Here is a 19,562-nt window from a genome sequence, read left to right on the forward strand (position 1 = left end):
TTTGTGCTTGTTATTAATTTTTCTACTTGGCGAAAGGATACAGCATGTACGCTGCATAACTCGCTTGTGGATACTGCGTACGTGAGTCGGATATGCCCTTGGTATAATATAGCTTGTATGCTTTAGGTAGTAAGATTGTTTGGAGTTTGGGACATGTGTCGGAATGTACGCTGTGCGCCCTTCGCGCTTTACTTATTAGTCGGCCGCCTGCCGAATTCGTGCGGGTGCCATGTGTGCGCATGGAGTTTGCGAAGCGCACGCGCGTTTTTTTCCCCCCCGATTTGTGGTCTGTTCCCGCGCTTCGCACAACAGGGCATGCCGCAGTTCTTTGTCCTTGCGTAACACATTTTCCTAGCGTACGTCTGTGAATTATTTGATACCGGTTTTACACGGGGCCCTTTTGACCGCGATCCAGTCCGTTATAAATCGAATTTCTCGGTCCTGATTGGCTCCTTTGCGCAAGCTGCGCGAGTGAGCCAATCGCATCGATAATTTGGATCCGGATCGGGCTTGATCGCGATCGAGAGTGGCCGTGTGACACCGGTATTACACATGGCTCCCACATAGGGAACACCTTAAGTTCAATGCTACTGAGTGAAGAGCAAGTGCATATATATGCCAGTGGTGGTATGTGGGCAAGTCTTTCTGGTGAAGCCAATGCTTGTGCATTCGAAACATTTCAACTACCAGCGTAGTGCATCAGTGTGTCTACTTCGACAAAATGGAGCGCCAGTGCACATATCTGAGCATACCTGTCCAGGGCAGCAAGTGTGTCTACATAGAAACCACTACCAGCATGTGCGGCTGTTCTATTTCCAACGGGACTGTAGAATAATCGTAGTGTGCTCTCAAGCTGTTCATCTATGAAGCTCTGCCTGGACTGTGTGCCAAATATCTTTGGACGCGAAAGTGGGGGTGAATTGGTAAACATCAGTGCAACTGTGCCTGGACTCTGTGGCAAATATTGTTGGAGGTGTGAAAGTGTGGGCGAACTGGCAAAGAATTTGCTCCGGGCTACATGTGTTAAACCTTTTTCTCATTCAGAGTGCTTTTTTTTTACTTTAGGAGACTGGAGATGTGCGCAAAGCGTGACATGTGAGTGTGCTAATCAATGTATTTGCTGGTTTGCAAATTATTCGTCGCAACTTTGTTTTTGCCAGAGTGGTACAACTTTGCTACTTGTACAGGGCTTTTTAGATAAACCACTTACTATTTATTATGACCATTGCTTCCTTTGTTACACAAATGCAGCTTCCAGTGCATTCCAGTTTATTTCCATGTTTATGTAAGTTTCTAATATGAGGCTTGCATATTCATCTCTCACGTTCTGGAGTGGCAAGATGCAGCATTACTGTCTCATTGTTCGCTGTACTACAGTAGTGCTCACTTGTTGCACTGAATCTCCCGTTTAGGTATTCTGTACTAATTTCACTTTATTGCTTTTTTGTTGTATGATTCTTTTTCTCGCCATTACCTTCTTTGATATATCCTAAAGGCAATAGTTCCAATTTTACATTGTTCCCATTTGTTTATTTTTGCCACAGGATTGTTTTATGACGGTACGCGGTGGTATTTCTTTTTGTGCTGTTTTCAAGCTTCTGGCTGTTGGGTAACATTGCTTGGAGGCAGTTACCATCCTTGCAAGAGTTGCAAATGCAACTCTTGTATTTTTCAGTCTACTTCTTCCATTCGCTCCGATGTCACTTCTGGATAACTCTATCTAGTCTATCTAATAGCACGTGCTCTTTACTATGATAAATGAGAAACTTCAGTACTCTCCATGTTCTTCTGTTCAATTTTGTATGTGTACTTGGAATTTTGTTTATGTACTAGTGAATGTTCACTTTCGAGTTCATTACGAATCCTTTCCGCGACTTTTGTCATTGTTGATATACTTTTACTGCTATTTCGTTTCTCTCACATTTTGTTCGAACCTTACATAAGCATCACATTTTAATAAAGTGTTTTTGCTTGGTCACAATGTTCTCATTTCATGCACTCTTGGCATGAAGGGCGTGGTCTGGCCGCCTGCGAAGACGTGACCATTTGTTCTTTGCAGGATGTCATTCCCATTTTGGTTGTAAGCATCGTAGCTTAATAAAGGCGGTAGTAAGAATTCAGTATTCCTAACAGGCTCATTTTCTTGTGACTTAGCAGAGGATGCGCCGGCGATGCGGGCAACAGTGCTTGGCACTGCGCCATGGCACTTACAGTCAACACCGACGCTTCTACTCATCTGGGGCGCGATTGGAGATCGTTGTTCGAAACGCCCGATCAGTTTCACCTCACGCGATTGGCCTAGGTAGGCCGTGCCGACGGATGTGGCTGACGACGTCGGCGCGGCATAGGCCAGTCGCGTGAGGCGAAACTGAACGCGCGGTTTGAACAACGATGTCCGATCGCGTCCCTGGCACCCGCGAAAATTTGCTTCAGATGATCGTGAACCTTTCAAGACCACTTCTAGACCAGCTTTTTGATAACGCCCTAAAAACGTTTAGAAATTGGTTACGAATAGTTTTAGCGAAGGGATTACTTGTGTCTTTCCCAATCCTATTTCTAGACCAGCTTTTCGAATACGTCTTGCAAACCTGTTCTAGATCGTCTCAAGAGAGTAATTAGGCCGGACATTACCTGACATATACGACGTTTTCCCACGGATGTTCTCTCATTCGTGTCGTCTTTAACCCGTTTTTATCGTCTTGGATAAACGCTACGATAACGTTACATATCTCTTTTGTGCTACCTGGGCGCTGATCAAAAAATCTTCGTGCGACGTTCTGCTGCCGTATCCGCTCACCCGCTGACCTGTAAACCCGCTCTGTTATAACACTCCAATGAGCCGTTCTTGCGGCGAACGTCAACGGCGGCGGCGTAACGAAGACAACGGCACAAGAGCGAAAGATTAAACAGAAAAGTGTAGTACCGCCTGGTGCCGCACACGACGTGTTCTACGACGATCGCTACGAGATGGCGCCAGAGTTCAGCGCGTTGTCTGTTCCCTTTAAATTTCTTCGGTCACTGGTTGTCATCGACCCAATAAATGTTCAATAAACGTCAAATATCGACGCACGACGCGCCTGCATTTAGCAGAAGTTTCTCGAACGTTATGGATAGTTCTATCCGTTGGCTGTTGTCGGCAAAGCTGTGTAATCTGATTGTATGCGCGACGCGATATAAGTACTTTTTTGGAAGCCACGTGGTAACCACCGATTACTGTGAAAATTTTGACTAGTCATGTACAATGGCCGAGCACTTGACCCGCAGATCAGATTTTGGAAGTTTTAGACTCTGTTCACCGCTATTGTTGTGCTTGAATGTTACTTTCTTTGCAATGCTTCTCGCCGTTTGCAGCGCCTCCCTCCGCTTGCAACGTGCCGCACGAGACAGATTGGCTGCGCCAGCGAACAAATCGAAAAATGAAAACACGTATAGGTACCGAGCAGTGCACAGAGGGCGCTAGAGCGATTTCGTGTTTCACCTCGATACCGCCGACACCGGCCGCTCGAGAGATGATGAAAGTGAAGCGCCATTCTGAGCGACAGTGGCACACTTTTCGTCGCATATTCTAGGTCGGTACGAACAGAAAAATTTCATGTTACACGGCGCCAGAACACTAGTCTATTTAAAAGAGCAAACATTAGTTGAAAGCGCAACACCTATCACTGGTAACGGTCAGTGTGCGCGGACGCTGTGAGACTGGCATGCGGACAGCTGGAGACACTCAGATGACCAGATACACATTACGTAGTGCTTCCGCGCACATCTGTCCTGCTTTGAAATGTCAAAGTTTTGCTTTTCAACATTAAAATTTTCTAACTGCGCCGCACGTTTCCTACCGAAACACCTCATCACATGCCCAAAATGAAGTCTGGCACCGAAGGTAAGACAAGTGGTCTGTAAATGTTATGTATAAAATATTTACTCTTTTAAATAGATAGCGTTCTGGGGCCGTGTAGCGGGAAACTATTCTGTTCTTACTGTATTACAATCTCCTGAATTCATGTTGATGTAACCGCCGACGCATCGGGCGGCCACCTACGGCGTTGTTTGAACGTCCGTTCTCACACTTTCCTCGTTTATAGGGGGTCATGTTTGTTTGCATTGAAAGCGAACAGAATTGGCTAGCTTTATAGGTTATTCTGATATAATTGAGGCGAGGAGCACGCAGAAGTGGACAGCGTTTCAGTGGGAGTGAGCTAACCCAATGAAAGTAGATAGCCGAGTGAGTAGAGTGCCTGCGCCTTAGGCAGATTCGCATTCCGCTGCTTGGCTTGAGGTGGCTGGAAGAAAATCGGAGCTTCGTGCAACATTAAGGTAAAAGTGACCCTCTAAAGCCGGGTCCTCAACGAAGAAAAGTTGAGAGAGCGATGTCGAATACTTGTTGAAAGGAATGGAGAGCGTTATACTGCCATGCAAGGATCTTTGTAATAGGCAAAAAAAAAAATCCACCATCACTTGCAGCTGCAAGTAGCCAGCGCCAGGCACTCACAGGAGAACCATCTTTTATTCGCTTCGCAACGGGGCATTCTCTGGCTTTACCGAGATAAAAGAACGCAGGTTTGTTCGGCGTATTATGTGAGTTCTCGTGGTACTTTGTCGTCGCGTTGCAGATAGGCGAAGCGGGCGCAGGCCGACAAAAAATTTGACCGGTAGCGGACAACTTGTGATTGAAAATGCGCACAATCGGCAATATATGCTTCTTTTGTTCGGCCTTTATCATGCATAATCAGGGCGTATGTGTCATATCAGATGGATAGTTCTGCAGTTATCGCGACGTCATGTGATAGGCAAGCGAAGTTCGCGAACAACCGGATATTGCGGACCAATTGTGAAGGCCTAATTACAGACATGTATTTTAGATTAGTTTAACGTTAGAGTGCCCCTGATTTTTGTGCACCTGTCTTTTCCTCTCGACAAGCAGTGCTTCCTTCTGTTCGGGGACTATTGTATGTGTTGCTCGTGTGCGAGCGGCCTTGTCAGACCTCAACGTTTTTTTGTTACCTCCCTTGAAGAACTACTGCAGCGTAATGCCATTTTTCCTAAATAGCTTATCAATGAGTAGTATACAACTACAAAGTTGATAAACGTACAGTTTGTGAATTGCTGACTTCCAAGGAGCCGGCGATGCATGCACGCATCACTTGCCTTCCAATACGATAGATACGAGCAGCCGGAGGCCGCGTATCTAAGAGACCGTGCCGAAGATCCGCGCGTTCTAGGGCAGCCGTGACTTCTGGTTAGTTCTTAAGACGGCGTTTTTCTTTTAAGTTTCCACATGAATAGACGGCTATCTTTTATTTAAGCGTTTGCATCACTTCCACTGGCATTTCTTTCATAAGCGTTTTCTCAATGGCCTCACCATCCCTCTATGTGAACAATCTGAAAGTACGCTTTTTACGCTGTCCAAAACTTTGTTGTTGTGGCCCTTTAAAGGACTATTTCATGACCCACTGATGCCACTTCTGATATTTAGGTTCACGAAGGCATTGTTGCTCAAGTGCAAAATGAGCAGTAGCTTTAGCTAACCCAACTTCTCGTAATTATGTTGGCAGGAGCACAAGAAGATGTTCCAGACGCTGTATTATGACTTACCACCGATGTCAACAGAAGTTCTCGCTCTCCGTAAGGAACTCTGGGAAGCCGAAGGCATCCATGTAATTTACAACGTGAGTTTTTTCAAAGTTTTCATGAACGGGAAAAGCTTCATCCAGACAACAATATTTCCTCACATTTCTCTGACACGGAAGAAATTTGATTCCGAGTTGAATCTTTAGAATCGCCATCGCATTACAACGTGATGAACCATGTATTCGAGCTGAGCAATGAATCACTGGGCTGCGTGAAGTAAGCCCCCGTGAACCACACAATAATTACGACCTCGGCGTTGTGGGGGCCTCACTTGCATAGACACACAAATATTTAGCATAGATAATGAAATTTTGCACTCTAACCGCACCAAACATTAGATCGCTTTACACTTTCAAAACAAAATTCAATTTTCAAGTTGCTTGCGCAGCGCTTGGAGTTTCCATGACCGCGTTTCTGTGTGTTTCTGTGACTGCCACGAAAGTGCACTCTATTCGGACCAATTTCGCCTTGCAGGTTCCTCGTTTCGGTGCAGATATCCGAATGAAGGGTCCCATGCGGCCCTTTGCTGGTCTTTGCGTCGCCTTTCTTCTACTGCTGAGGGAAGACCGGCAGTGGTGAGTAAATTGACGGCGAAATGACACCTTTATACCAGTAGGATTAATTCTGGGTTCGTGGTTCATATTCAGGCGTAACACAGTGGGTCGCTTGCCTACGCCACCGGAAGGCCTAGAACGTGGACGCCACAGTAAGCTAAGCGAACGCACGCCTTCGTCGACCGCTATCGCCAAAGAGTTGATTGTTTCTGAGGAGGTGAGGCCGGCAGGTTGAATGAAACGAAAATTGGGAATAAATTACCTATTTACAAGTAATAATAATCATTCCATGGTTTGCGGAGCACTGCACGTGTCTGAGCACGCTACGCGTCTCAGCACCCGGCCCCACTTTTAAGCCGTTGCTTAACAAGGCTTGCTACTGGGCTAGTTGGTTCATGGTATATAGTAAAATCAAAAGAGCGCAAGAACGGACACGGACTAGAATGAGCAAGTGCTCTATTGAGCGCAAGGCTTTTAAAAGGCCAGACGCACCGAAGGCCGTCGAGGGTTGGTGTTACTGACCTTTAGGCAGCGTGAAGCCACGAAGGAAGTGGATGAGCGACATACCTGCTGGTGGAGAAGAGAATGTCGCGCCGGGGAAATTACAAAGGAGCGCGCTAAAACCCTTTATTTTTCAAAAGTAGTGCCATTCTGAGATCTTTCCGCCACCTCGCCCTCCCCGGCGTTTCAACCTAGCCGCCTCGTGCAGCCTCAGCCTCCTCCCCTGCTCCATTGGCCAATCCGTGTCACGTGGAAGCATGCGTTGCGCTTTTGTACATTTTCTTTTTCTTTCCACCGTGCTCCGACCGCCATTGTCTACCAAGTGCGACGGAAGTACGCGCGAACCAATATATCGAGTGCGTTAGGGGACCAAATCAAGTGTGTTACGAACGAGAATTTTATTGTGGTGCTATGCTGCTCCGCCTTCGGTGGCCGCAGCTAACGAGGCGGGTGCAAAATGCTTTTTTGTTGACCATACGGCGAGCGCAGCGCACAGAGAAGAAAATCGTGAATGCATAGCGTCGGACGGGCTGACTTCAAGGAGGTTGCAAAAAGCGCACAGGTTTCTCAACTCCCACGGCTCATCACTGCCTCTTATTTTGAACGTAGTTTACGCCTACCTCTTTAAAAAGGTACTTGCATATGTGTCCATGCTGTGCGCGGTTTTTAGCGCGTTGAAGCTGACTTTTTACGACGGTTTTCGCTTTATTTCCTACGAGTTTTGTTTTGACACGAAAGTGCCCGCACCTGCAGCTGGCGTGTGACATAAAAGCGACTTTATTGAGGCAATTTTTTCAGCTCCACCAGAAGTTAGCATATAGTCGAAGCTTTTGCAAGGATCACTAACGCTTACGAATGCAGACGTTCAGCTTCAATGTACGCCCGCACGTGTTAATTTGGTTTGTGCTGTTTAACATATTTAGCCTCCCGAACCGACTGAGGCTATGCGTGAGGTCGTAGTGGATAGCTCCGGATAAATTTAAGGCCCCTGGCGATATTTAACGTGCGCTTTGACCGTACAGTATACGGGCTGGTAAATTTCTTGTTGGCGTTCCGTAATTCACTCCGCGCGGAAGCGGTAGCGTCGTGTCAGAAGTTGATGCCTGGGCGTGATTGCATTTATGTAATAGATTTTATGTAATAGTTGTAAAACACGTCATTATATTGTATTATTGGCGGCGCCTGCAGGACACCGAAATGGCAGGGACAACACCAAATCTGTAACCAGGGCTCGTCCTTGAGTTGGGGCTCGCCGAGAGTTGCGCGTGATGGGGATCGTGCGCGTACCATAAGATCTGCTGTCGCTGTCGCGTCGTGTGCAGCAAATTTTGTGTGCTAACACTCCTTGAGCTGCCTGCTTTAGTATAACCTCAGGTGCTCTCCTGAGGCCCCCGTTAGCAGTTACATGTGTTCTTTTGGAGCAGTAATTGTAAAGAAACCATCTATCGCCCCGACGACAAAAGCACCCAGCAACGAAAAAAGCTCCCCGCCGTGCAAGAAGAAATTACGGAACGCCAACGAGGAATCTGCCCACGGGTCTCTTGCGTTCTGCCTCTATCCCGGCTGCTGCCGGACGCGTCCTCAGTATTGGAGGGATGAGCAGCGGCTACTCGCACGTTTTGTGTACAGGAATATCATAGTAGAGAAAATCCGCAAAGACCACAAGCCCCCTGATAAGGTTGAACAATTTTACTGCTTTATGTCAACGTTTGCATGCGTCCGGTTAAGTAAAGGGCCATCGCATGCATCATATGCACTGCATGTTGTCTTCAATCTCTTGCGACAAATAATTTCGCGGTTTTTGATAATGGAGTGCCGACGGAGTTGCCGTGGAAGCTGCGTATAGAACAGATATGTAAGTTTACATCCTATTGCTATGACAAGAATTAGTGCATCTGATGCAATTCGCTTTAATAATTAATCCTCCTTTTTTCTTCGAATTTCATTGCTTGTGAGAGCCTGACAGCTCAGTGGGCTGTTTGCATTTGTGCTGTATACTTTTCTTGTCTTCAAGACTAAGATAAGCACCTTTATTAACTTCATTTGGGGCCCTATATTGTTATCTCTGTCCCTATACCCGCCGTGGTGACCTAGCGGCTGTGGTGCGGAGCTGCTAAGCACGAAATCGCGGGATCAAATCGCGGCCGCGACGGTCACATTCGATGGAGGCGATATACGACAACGCCCGTATTCCGTAAATTGGAGGCACCTTAAAGGACCCCAAATCGTCAAAATTAATTTAGTTCCCCACTACGGTGTGTTTCATAGTCAATTTGTGGGTTCGGCACGTAAAACCCAAGAATAACTTTTTTCTCTGTCTGTAGTGTTCGAGTTATAGGGACACTGCTTCCCCGCGAAAACTTATAACGCAATAAAAAGAAATACAGACGCACGCACTGCACAGATATAAAGTTTGCAATACAACAAAGGTATTACTGGTGCTAATTTTGAAAGTCTAGCCTCTTCACCTGTAATAAATTAAATAAAAAAACTATTTTATGTGCTGCGAAAATTACCGGTACGTTGTTCGCATTATCAATACCGTCTATGTGTGAAAACGTTGCGTATGGCCGGTAGAACCTATACATCAACTACATACTTCTGTAAAAGACGCAGAGCAGAAGTTCTGCCTCTGAGCAGAAGGTGAGCGTGAGCAGAAGGTGGCTAGGCATTGCTGGCCCCAGACAGCTGGAATCTTTCACGTGCGGGCCGAACAAAAGTATTCTGGAGGTACGTAAATGAACCTACGAAACGACATTCACATACTTTAAGAAGTCAAAACGTGAAACTCTGGTAACTCGTGCGTATTTGATCACTCCGCGTGCATGCGTCACGCTTCAGCAACGCTAGCTCTCAACCTGCGGACGCTTTACACCTTAAATAATGGTCCTTTTTTCCATTCTATTGCGCAATTACAACACGGCAATATTGATGCCAGTTACTGACTCATGAAGCTAAATCTCGCCTCAGGAACTCCTCCGGAGGGCTCAAACGAAGTTTTCCGCCGATTGCCTGCGATAGCGTGTCAGCCGTCGCGTGCTCCGGCAGGGTCGGCATAGGCGGCGCCACTGCCGAGGTCGCGCCGAGCGGGGCAGTGGAGCGGAGGAGGAGGGAAGTGGCTGGGGCTACTTATAGACAATGAGAGATTTTAAAACGAGCGGCTAACCAACGCCACCTACAGGAAAATCTAGATGGCGTTGAGTTAAGCGGGAAAGGAGAAAAGAGGCGAAGCTTTGCATTGGAGGCGGGTAGGTGGAGGCGCTCTAGGTTGACCTCCTCTGGCCGCACAATTATGTTCCGCGCAGGGAATTTTTCCCCTTTTCATGGAATTTCCGGCCACAAATTTAGACGAAAAGGAAACAGAGAGTGTTATATAGCAGGTGGTTTAAAATGAATTGATGAACGAACTATTGGAAATATTGCTTAATGGGCGACTTGGTGCAGCATGTTTTTGTCTTGCTTTAGCACATCTCAGTTTGAGTATGATGGAACGGGGAGAGGTGACAGGATGAAACCTGTCCCTATTTCTTCACAGTAGAACCAGTTGTGCTGAAGCAACACAAAAATATAAATATTAGTATTGTGGATTTTAGGAAGCCATCATTTCGACAAGCCACAGCATGCCCTCTTCAGTGCACGGACTAAAATATGAGTGGGTCGGCTTCCAGTTCTAATAGCCTTTGTTGTTGCAAGGCTGGTGTGCTTTTCCGGAACGAAGCGTGAACTGCAATTTGTTGTATTTATATTCGATTAGGTGACCTAAAAATCCATAAAAAGCAGCAAGCTTTCAGTCTTAGTTGGTGCTATAGAGCTCTGTCTACGCGGAAGATATGTTCGGAACCTACATTAAAAAGTGCCTCATTACAAATCGAGTTCTCATATTGCTGTTTTGTCGAGATATGGAGTAAACTGTGTTATGTTTTTGAACACTCACAACACACAGACAAATTCTATATTATGGAGTAGGAATCACGCTGGCCGCGCTGGAATAAGTTCACTCAAGAAAAGAGTACAATATACGTTGGCATTGCACGGTATATTGCTGACGTTTGGGCTGATAGACCAGCCTCTGCCAAAGCGGTCCCTAGGGGTATATATATAAATATATATATATTAAGGCGGTTTATTGGTCACAGATGTTTGGGACCGGCCGTTAGAGCAGAGCACGGACTCTCAGCACGAGCGGCTCGAGAACAGCACTGGAGAGAATGGCCCAATATAGAGTTCCCTCTGCTTTACTACAATTACCCCCGAGAACGAAAAGGGAGCCGTCAGGAAACCTAAGGGCTTCTCACTATGAGCGGATTCGCTCATCCTCACTATGAGCATATGGTTTGAGGCGTTGGACATTGTCAATGTCTCGTCAATGACTGCACCTTTCCGAACACGGTTCAATGGATTGCATCACGTACTTAACAGGGGATGCACTCTCGACGATACGGTGTGGCCCTTCACAATTGGGCAGTAGTTTTGAAGAGAGCCCAGGTACAGCGGAAGGAACGGAAAGCCACACAAGCGCTCCAGGAAGGAAGGTGCGTGCAGAGGTGGAGTCACCGCGAGTGCTGCTCTGGCGCTCTTGAGCACTGGAGGTAAAGGCCCGTGCGAGATGGCGGCACTGTTCAGCATGTCTTGCCGTGGCAGAAATGGGCGCACATTCAGATGCGTTCAGCCGGTATGGTGGAATTGTGTACATGGTGTGCCACGGACGCCTACCGCACAGTAAGAAAAAGGGGGAAAAGCCGGTGGTGCTCTTAGTCGTTGTGTTGCACGCATAGGTTACGAAGGGCAGAATGACGCCCTAAGTTGCGTGGTCGGAGGCGATGTACATTGCAAGCATGTTGCCGAGCATACACTTGAAGCGTTCTGTAAGGCCATTGGTTGGAGAATGCTTTGCATTCTCCGCGTAGCTTTGCGATGAAAGACGTTACACTCTTTAAGAATGGCTTCAACTACATCGGATAGGAAGACACATCCGCGATCACTGAGCAGTTCCTCAGGTGGTGCATGATGCAGGGTGAATCGATGAAGCAGGAAGGAGGCAACATCTCGCGCTGTAGCTGCCGAGAAGGTGGCAGTTTCGGCGTATCGCGTGAGGTGGTCAACTGCGACAATGGCCCAGCGTTTTCTAACCGATGTCAGGGTAAAGGGTTCGTAAAAATTGATGCCGAGGCGCCCAAACGGCCGGGTAACAGTTGCAGACCGGCTGCCGAGAGGAGAGGTGGAGATTTCCGGCACTGAAAATTGGGGCAAGAGCGAACGAACTTCTGAACGTAGCTGTACATCCCTCGCCAGTAGTACCGCTAGTTTAGAAAATTTAGAAAGTTTAGAAAACTCCCGAGTGGGCACACTGTGGATAGGCGTGGAAAGCTGTGCATATGTCGGAACGGAAACTAGGAGGTGCTACTAATGACCACTGGCGCCCACCGGGGTTATTGCGTCGGTGAAAGAGGTTGCCAGGCAATGGCGAAATAGTGAGCTTGACGATGCAGCGTGCGAGTCGTTGGTGCTGATGAAGCACAAGAAAGTCTATAAGAGTCTATAAATCTGGGCACCGTATCCAATGGCCCTTGTGCTGCTCAGACACGATGGTTGTAAGGTCGAGCGAAGAAACGGTAAAGTGGAATAGTGAGCAGCAGACATTGTCGTCAGGCAAGGCAGTGCTAGAGGGAGTCGGCGTCAGAATGCTGGCGTCCGCTGCGGCACAGCACGCGAATATCCTAGTTCTGTAGGCGAAGTGCCCATCGGGCAAGACGACCTGAGAGATCTTTCAAGGATGACAGCCAGCATAGTGCATGGTGGTGTGTGAGTACATCAAATGGACAGCCATGCAAATAAGGCCTCAACTTGACGAGAGCTCACATGATGACCAAGCGTTCTTTTTCTGTCACATTGGAATAGGTTTCAGCATTCGTAAGCGTACGACATCCATAAGCCACGACATATTCAGGAATCCCCTGTTTGAGCTGGGCAAGAGCATCACCGAGGCCAATACCGCTGGCATCTGTGTGCACCTAGGTAGGGGCTGTCGGATTGTAATGGCACGAAATTGGCGGAGACGTTAGCGAACGACGGAGCCTTGTGAACACCTCGTCGCACTGGGACGACCACGAAGTGAGGGGCTCGTTGCTTCTAAGTAGCTTCGTCACAGGCGATGGAGGCGGAATTGCGAATGAAGCGTCTGAAGTAAGAAAACAGACCGATGAAACCACCTGCGAAATTATATGACGGACGCTGGCTTAGGAAATTCGGCGACGGCCCGAAATTTGGCTGTATCGGGGAGAATTCCATCCTTGGATACGACGTAACCTAGAATTCTCAGCTGCCGAGCAGCACATCGGCACTTCTTGAGGCTTAGCTGTAGCTCTGCGTTTGTTAAAAACATTGAAACAGACAGGAGCTGTCGAAGGTGCCTGGTGAAGTCAGGAGCAAAAGCAACAACGTCGTCAAGATAGCACAAGCACGTGTGCCCGTTCAAGCCGCTCAAGACAGCGTCCATCATGCTCTCAAAGGTTGAGGGCGCGTTACATAGTCCAAAAGGCATTAGGTTAAATTCGTATAAGCCGTCGGTTGTGAGAAAAGCTGTCTGCGGCCGATGCGCGTCTGCCATGGGTAGTTGCCAATACCGTGAGTGAAAATCTAGAGATGAAAAGAATTGTGCGCATTGTACACTCTCAATCGCGTCGTCTATGCGCGGCAGAGGGTAGATGTCATTGCGAGTGATCTTGTTCAGGTGGTGGTAGTCCACACAAAATCGCACAGAACCATCTTTCTTCGTAAGTAGGTCGACATGATAGCCTATGGATTGTTGGAAGGATGTATCACCTCACGGCGAAGCATGCCGTTGCCTTGTTCGTTGATTACACGACGTTCGGCAAGGTGTACACGATACGGACGTTGCCTCAATGGCAGTTGCGAGTCAGTATCGATAGGATATAAAAAAGTTGGCATCCGACCCAGGTTAAGGCACAAAAGCTGGGACTGCGGGGCCGGTATAAGCCTCATCTGCTGATGCGGAAGGCATCATCTGCTATGCCCTTATTGACATGTGCAACCTTATCAGATTCGGGCATCTTCGGATCCACTTTTCGGCACAGAGCGAGCACGTCCTGGATGTACGTGAGATAGGATTCAGTGCACCTCTAGACACGCGAAGCGAGGTCTTTTTGGGCGGCGCGCTGACGTCCCACAGGCTTGCCAAAGAAATCTGTGAGTTTCTGTTTGCAAATGTCCCAGCTGGTAAGTTACTCCTCGCGGGTCTGAAACCAGACGCGTGCCGTGCCCACGAGGTAAAATATCAAATTAGCGAGCATGATGGTCTGGTCCCAGGGGTTGCTGGAGCTCACCCGCTCATATAGAGGAAGCCAGTCGTCCACATCAGTGCCGTCGATGCCAGAAAAGTTTCTTGGGTCGTGGGGCTGTGCTGGAATGACAGTGGGCATGGGTGCCGACGGGCCCGAAGCATCCTCGCCTGGAGCTGGCATTGTAGATGCAGCCAAGGAGCGCCCGCTGCGTAAATCCGTCTTGATAATGATCCCGCAACCTCCACCAAAAATGTTACGGGGTTAAACAGTCAGACGTGTATTTACAGAATATTTACAATAATTATAGCAGCCGACAAGATGGTAGACAGAGCGCGAAGAACAGAACATCGTCTTCTTCCGACGATGATTAAAACATCTTCTTCGTCAGCGTGCATAGGCATAGAAGAACCGAACACATCCCTGGGCGATAGGCCATATGTAGCAACAGCACTAAGGGCACTCGAACTAGCACAGGTATTGTGATTGGGCAAGTCCCTAACTTGAACGTCTTCGATCGCTTCTACATTGCCAAGATATTCCCCTCGGAGCAGCAGGACAGGCTATGGAAACGGGTTGTAAACTAAAATGGTGCTCTAGCCCTGTGTGATTTCCACCGTGACCAAAGGAAGCAGTATACCTTTCCGAGTAAGAAACCGGTCAGATGGAGGCAGTAGTGGAACAGCGTCTGAGATTCCACTGCAGGACATGGGGGGACCGTTTAGGAGTTCGGAGGAATGTGGGTGTCAGCTTCGACAAGTAGTTTCCCCGGAAGCGAAGAATTGTCGATGAGCGGCAAATGTAACCGTGGCGAGAGTTCTATTGAACCCGTGCGCAATGGCTAACGGCATTGTGGCACGAGAGAAAACCTCAGCATAGGATAACGTAATGAGAGCACAAGGAAAGTATGATGAATTCTACGGCGTATAGAACGTCGGCAATGGCAACACGAGCAGTGCAAGCCGCCAAGGGGTGAATATGCTGAGGACTGGCGGTGCGAAGAGATAGTCCGGAAAGGGGCGTAGTGGCATTCCAAAGTAAGCGGCAAAAAGCGCTCATAACATATGCGGCGGCTCCAGTGTCCACGACTGCAGGTGCGCGAACACCGTCAACAAACACTTCGATTACGTGCGATGGACTGCGAGGAGGACTTTCACGTTTCGACGATGTCGTAGCCCTTCCCTCTTGGACTCCGACGATGAGTTTTGCTCGTCCCCAGTTAATGGGGCGAAGTCGCATTAGCGACAGTGAGCGACGACGTGGACAAGATGAATGGCTGGTAGTTGTCGTCGGGCGCTAGGTCGGCGACATAGCCGACGGGGGGCCGTAATATGGACGGTTGGACTAGCTTGCCACGGGTGGTGCAGCGCTAAGCGGCTGCGCACGATTACAAAACGTGCGATGTGGCCGGCGTAGGCGCACGCAAAGCATATTTGCCGGTTGTCGGGAGTGCGCCACGGGCTCGCCAGGGCAGGTCCCATCCATGTTACAGGACGTGTTTTAAGAGGCGGCTGCTGACATGACTGCACGGGAGGCGGCAGTCGGAGCCTGGGCGCGAAGTCGGCAGAACGGAAAGACATGCCCCGTTGTTAGAGCACATCTGTTAGAGCGTTGTTACTATGCCCCTTTTTTAGAGCACATTTTTTTTTTTCATTTGCGTCGCATGGTTCGCCATGCTCACTTTTGTGTAAATGGCATTTGTAAACAATGATGTACTACCTTTGCGGTGGCTAACGCTGCGCAAAAGCCAATGCGGCGGCCTGCGGCTTCGTCAAGCTGCCCACGTGGCAGCTTTTTCTGCATGCCCCTCGCGTCACGTACTGATGCAAGTAAACATTATTGCCAATGTCATTGTCATACTTCAAGACAGTGGCTGGGTCCTGGCGATGACTTCAGCGTAGCTAAGTGGTGCAACCACCGAGACCTGTTGGGGCGGCACAGTCATTTCAGCGTAGCTTAGTGGTGCAGGCACAAGAAGATGTTAGCTCTGGTCCGGCAAGACCTCGCGATTTCCCGCTCGATCGTGCAACGGAGCGGAGGCATAAAATTCGAAGTGGGCTGTTGAGGATGCGGCTGAGCGAAGGATATCAAGGAGCACTGGCGTGCAACTTCCGCCCGAACTAACGCTTTCATTTCAGTGAGCAACGCTGACTTGTCGAAGGTGGTAGCCAAACCAGCAATGATGTTGTCACGTGAGGAAAGGCGTAGTGTGAAAAAGTGATGCCTGCGTAGCGCCTAGTAGCTTTGGCATAGAGTGATGATATCTGTCACGAACTGCGGATTCTTGGCAAGTAGCATGTTGAAAGCATCGCCCTCTATCCCTTTTAAAACATTTCGTATTTACGACATTTTAAAGACATTTCTGATGTACAAATCTAGTACATCTTCAATGTTGATGGTAAATGATTCTCCCGGCTGCTGTGCACATTCTCGCAAACGCGATTCCGCTCGCAGCTTGCGCACTGCAGGGTGACCAAACACCGCCACTAAAGAGGCCTTGAACGAGGACCACGTAGGAAAGTAAGTATTTTGCTTGTTGTACCAGAGACTGGCGACAACCGCGAGATAGAAGAGATTGTTGCTCAGTTTGGCGGGATCGTCCCATTTGTGGTCGGCGCTTACCCTTTAATATGTTGTCAGCCCGTGCTCGACGTCGGTGTCGTTCATCATCATCATCATCAGCCTCGTTACGCTCACTGCAGGGCAAAGGCCTCTCCCATACTTCTCCAACAACCCCGGTGATGTACTAATTGTGGCCATGCCGTCCCTGCAAACTTCTTAATCTCATCCGCCCACCTAACTTTCTGCCGCCCCCTGCTACGCTTCCCTTCCCTTGGGATCCAGCACGTAACCCTTAATGACCATCGGTTATCTTCCCTCCTCATTACATGTCCTGCCCATGCCCATTTCTTTTTCTTGATTTCAACTAAGATGTCATTAACTCGCGTTTGTTCACTCACCCAATCTGCTCTTTTCTTATCCCTTAACGTTACACCTATCATTCTTCTTTTCATAGCTCGTTGCGTCGTCCTCAATTTGAGTAGAACCCTTTTCGTAAGCCTCCAGGTTTCTGCCCCGTAGGTGAGTACTGGTAAGACACAGCTATTATATACTTTTCTCTTGAGGAATAATGGCAACCTGCTGTTTATGATCTGAGAAAGCCTGCCAAACGCACCCCAGCCCATTCTTATTCTTCTGATTATTTCTGTCTCATGATCCGGATCCGCCGTCACTACCTGCCCTAAGTAGACGTATTCCCTTACGACATCCAGTGCCTCACTGCCTATAGTAATTTGCTGTTCTCTCCCGAGACTGTTAAACATTACTTTAGTTTTCTGCAGATTAATTTTTAGACCCACTCTTCTGCTTTGCCTCTCCAGGTCAGTGAGCATGTATTGCAATTGGTCCCCTGAGTTACTAAGCAAGGCAATATCATCAGCGAATCGCAAGTTACTAAGGTATTCTCCATTACCTTTTATCCCCAATTCTTATCCCCAATACCTCCTGTAAACACGCTGTGAATAGCATTGGAGAGATCGTATCTACCTGCCTGACGCCTTTCTTTATTGGGATTTTGTTGCTTGCTTTATGGAGGACTACGGTGGCTGTGGAGCCGCTATACATATCTTTCAGTATTTTTACATACGGCTCGTCTACACCCTGATTCCGTAATGCCTCCATGACTGCTGAGATTTCGACAGAATCAAACGCTTTCTCGTAATCAATGAAAGCTATATATAAGGGTTGGTTATATTCCGCACATTTCTCTATCACCTGATTGATAGTGTGAATATGATCTATTGTTGAGTAGCCTTTACGGAATCCTGCCTGGTCCTTTGCTTGACAGAAGTCTAAGGTGTTCCTGATTCTATTTGCGATTACCTTAGTAAATAGTCTGTAGGCAACGGACAGTAAGCTGATCGGTTTGTAATTTTTCAAGTCTTTGGCGTCCCCTTTCTTATGGATTAGCATTATGTTAGCGTTCTTCCAAGATTCCGGGACGCTCGAGGTCATGAAGCATTGCGTATACAGGGTGGCCAGTTTCTCTAGAACAATCTGTCCACCATCCTTCAACAAATCTTCTGTTACCTGATCCTCCCCAGCTGCCTTCCTCCTTTGCATATCTCCCAAGGCTTTCTTTACTTCATCCGGCGTTACCTTTGGGATTTCGAATTCCTATAGACTGTCGTTCGCGCCACTGAAAATGACAGGGTTCGTGTGGCGAGGCACACCAGAGCACAGTACCAACTGAGGTGGCGTTTGCTGGGATGCCTTATCAGGCGTAGTTGAGCGTAGGGTGCGGGCTCGAAGTTCCAGAATTGACGTTGCAGGCAGAAACAACCCCCCCCCCCCCTCTGAATGTAAAGGTGTTTATTAGTCACCGGTATTTTGGACCGACCGTTAGAGCTGGGCACGGACTCTCAACACGAGATGCGTTTCCCGGAAACGGCACTGGAGGGCATGGCCCGTTATAGCGCTCTTCTGCGATATATATATTGTACTGTAAACTAAGGAGTAGTGGGGCTGTGGCTGAGAGAGAGAACGACGACGAGGGAGACAAACCTTATTTCGGTGTTCGATCGGCTGTATTACCTGTCGCTGCTCTATCATTCTAGTCGCGAACTCCTACTGCTCAAAGTGCTTCACGAAATTCGATAGAAGGTGCTGAACCTTTTGTCAGCCTGGAACTCCGAAGCCGCACGATCCCTGTCACATCTCCCATGCCTGAGGAAACTAGTCCTACCGATTACACCCCAGGTACCGCCTCCGGTAGTCTGTCCTGGTGCGCCATGACAACGGGATCCTCCCATATTCTATGGCACTGACGATCATGACGTAGATTGCCCACAACAAATGGACGGAAGCTGACAAGCTTGGTTGCGTACCATTCTACCTATCCGGGGTCGCCCATCTTTGGTTCCGCAACCATGAGGCTGACTTTTTCACGTGGACAGCATTCCGAACGACACTTCAAGAAGTCTTCGGTCACCCTGCTGTGCGCAAACTTCGGGCTGAACAACAGCTTCGCTGTCGTTCCCAACAAAAGGACGAAACATTTACGAGCTGCATTGAAGATGTAGTTGATATTTGCCGGCGTATCAACACAGATATGACCGAATATGACAAGGTCAAGAACATCTTTCAAGGCATAGAAGATGACGCCTTCCAAGTGCTCTTGGCAAAGAATCCTCAGGCGCTCAACGACCTTATAACGCTTTGCCAGAGCTATGAGGTGCTGCGCAAGCAACGGCTTTCTACGCCCCGCGCTCTCGCTCCAGACGTCGCGCTTTCAGCTCTGAGTGATGGCGTCAGTGCTACTCATGTCAGTTCAGGAATGTTAGATCAAATCAAGCAATCTGTACGAGAAGAAGTGGCACGTCAACTCTCTTGTGCCAGTCACTCCAGCGTGAGAGTCGCCCTTGTCTCCCGGTCTCCGTCAGGTGGTACAAAAACAAGTCACTAACGCCGTACCACTGGCCCATCAACCGCCTCCTTCACCCCTTCCACTTACGTACACTGCCGTTGTCGTTAATCCAAGGCCTCCGTCTGCAGTCACTCAACCCAGACTTACCAGCGCCTT

At 48.3% G+C, this 19,562-nt stretch overlaps 1 protein-coding gene across 1 annotated transcript in view; it reads left to right on the top strand.

Annotated features, from left to right (window-relative positions):
• Nucleotides 1-19,562, top strand: part of LOC142584127 (uncharacterized) — a 285,878-nt gene that overhangs the window by 18,543 nt on the left and 247,773 nt on the right. The window contains exons 2-3 of the mRNA XM_075694302.1: nt 5,553-5,666; nt 6,103-6,203. Of these exons, the coding sequence (XP_075550417.1) occupies nt 5,565-5,666; nt 6,103-6,203 (203 nt within the window). The 5' untranslated portion in view covers nt 5,553-5,564. The remainder of the gene's footprint in view (nt 1-5,552; nt 5,667-6,102; nt 6,204-19,562) is intronic.

The sequence above is a fragment of the Dermacentor variabilis genome, chromosome 6, assembly GCF_050947875.1.
Source record: "Dermacentor variabilis isolate Ectoservices chromosome 6, ASM5094787v1, whole genome shotgun sequence".
Taxonomy (NCBI): Eukaryota; Metazoa; Arthropoda; class Arachnida; order Ixodida; family Ixodidae; genus Dermacentor; species Dermacentor variabilis.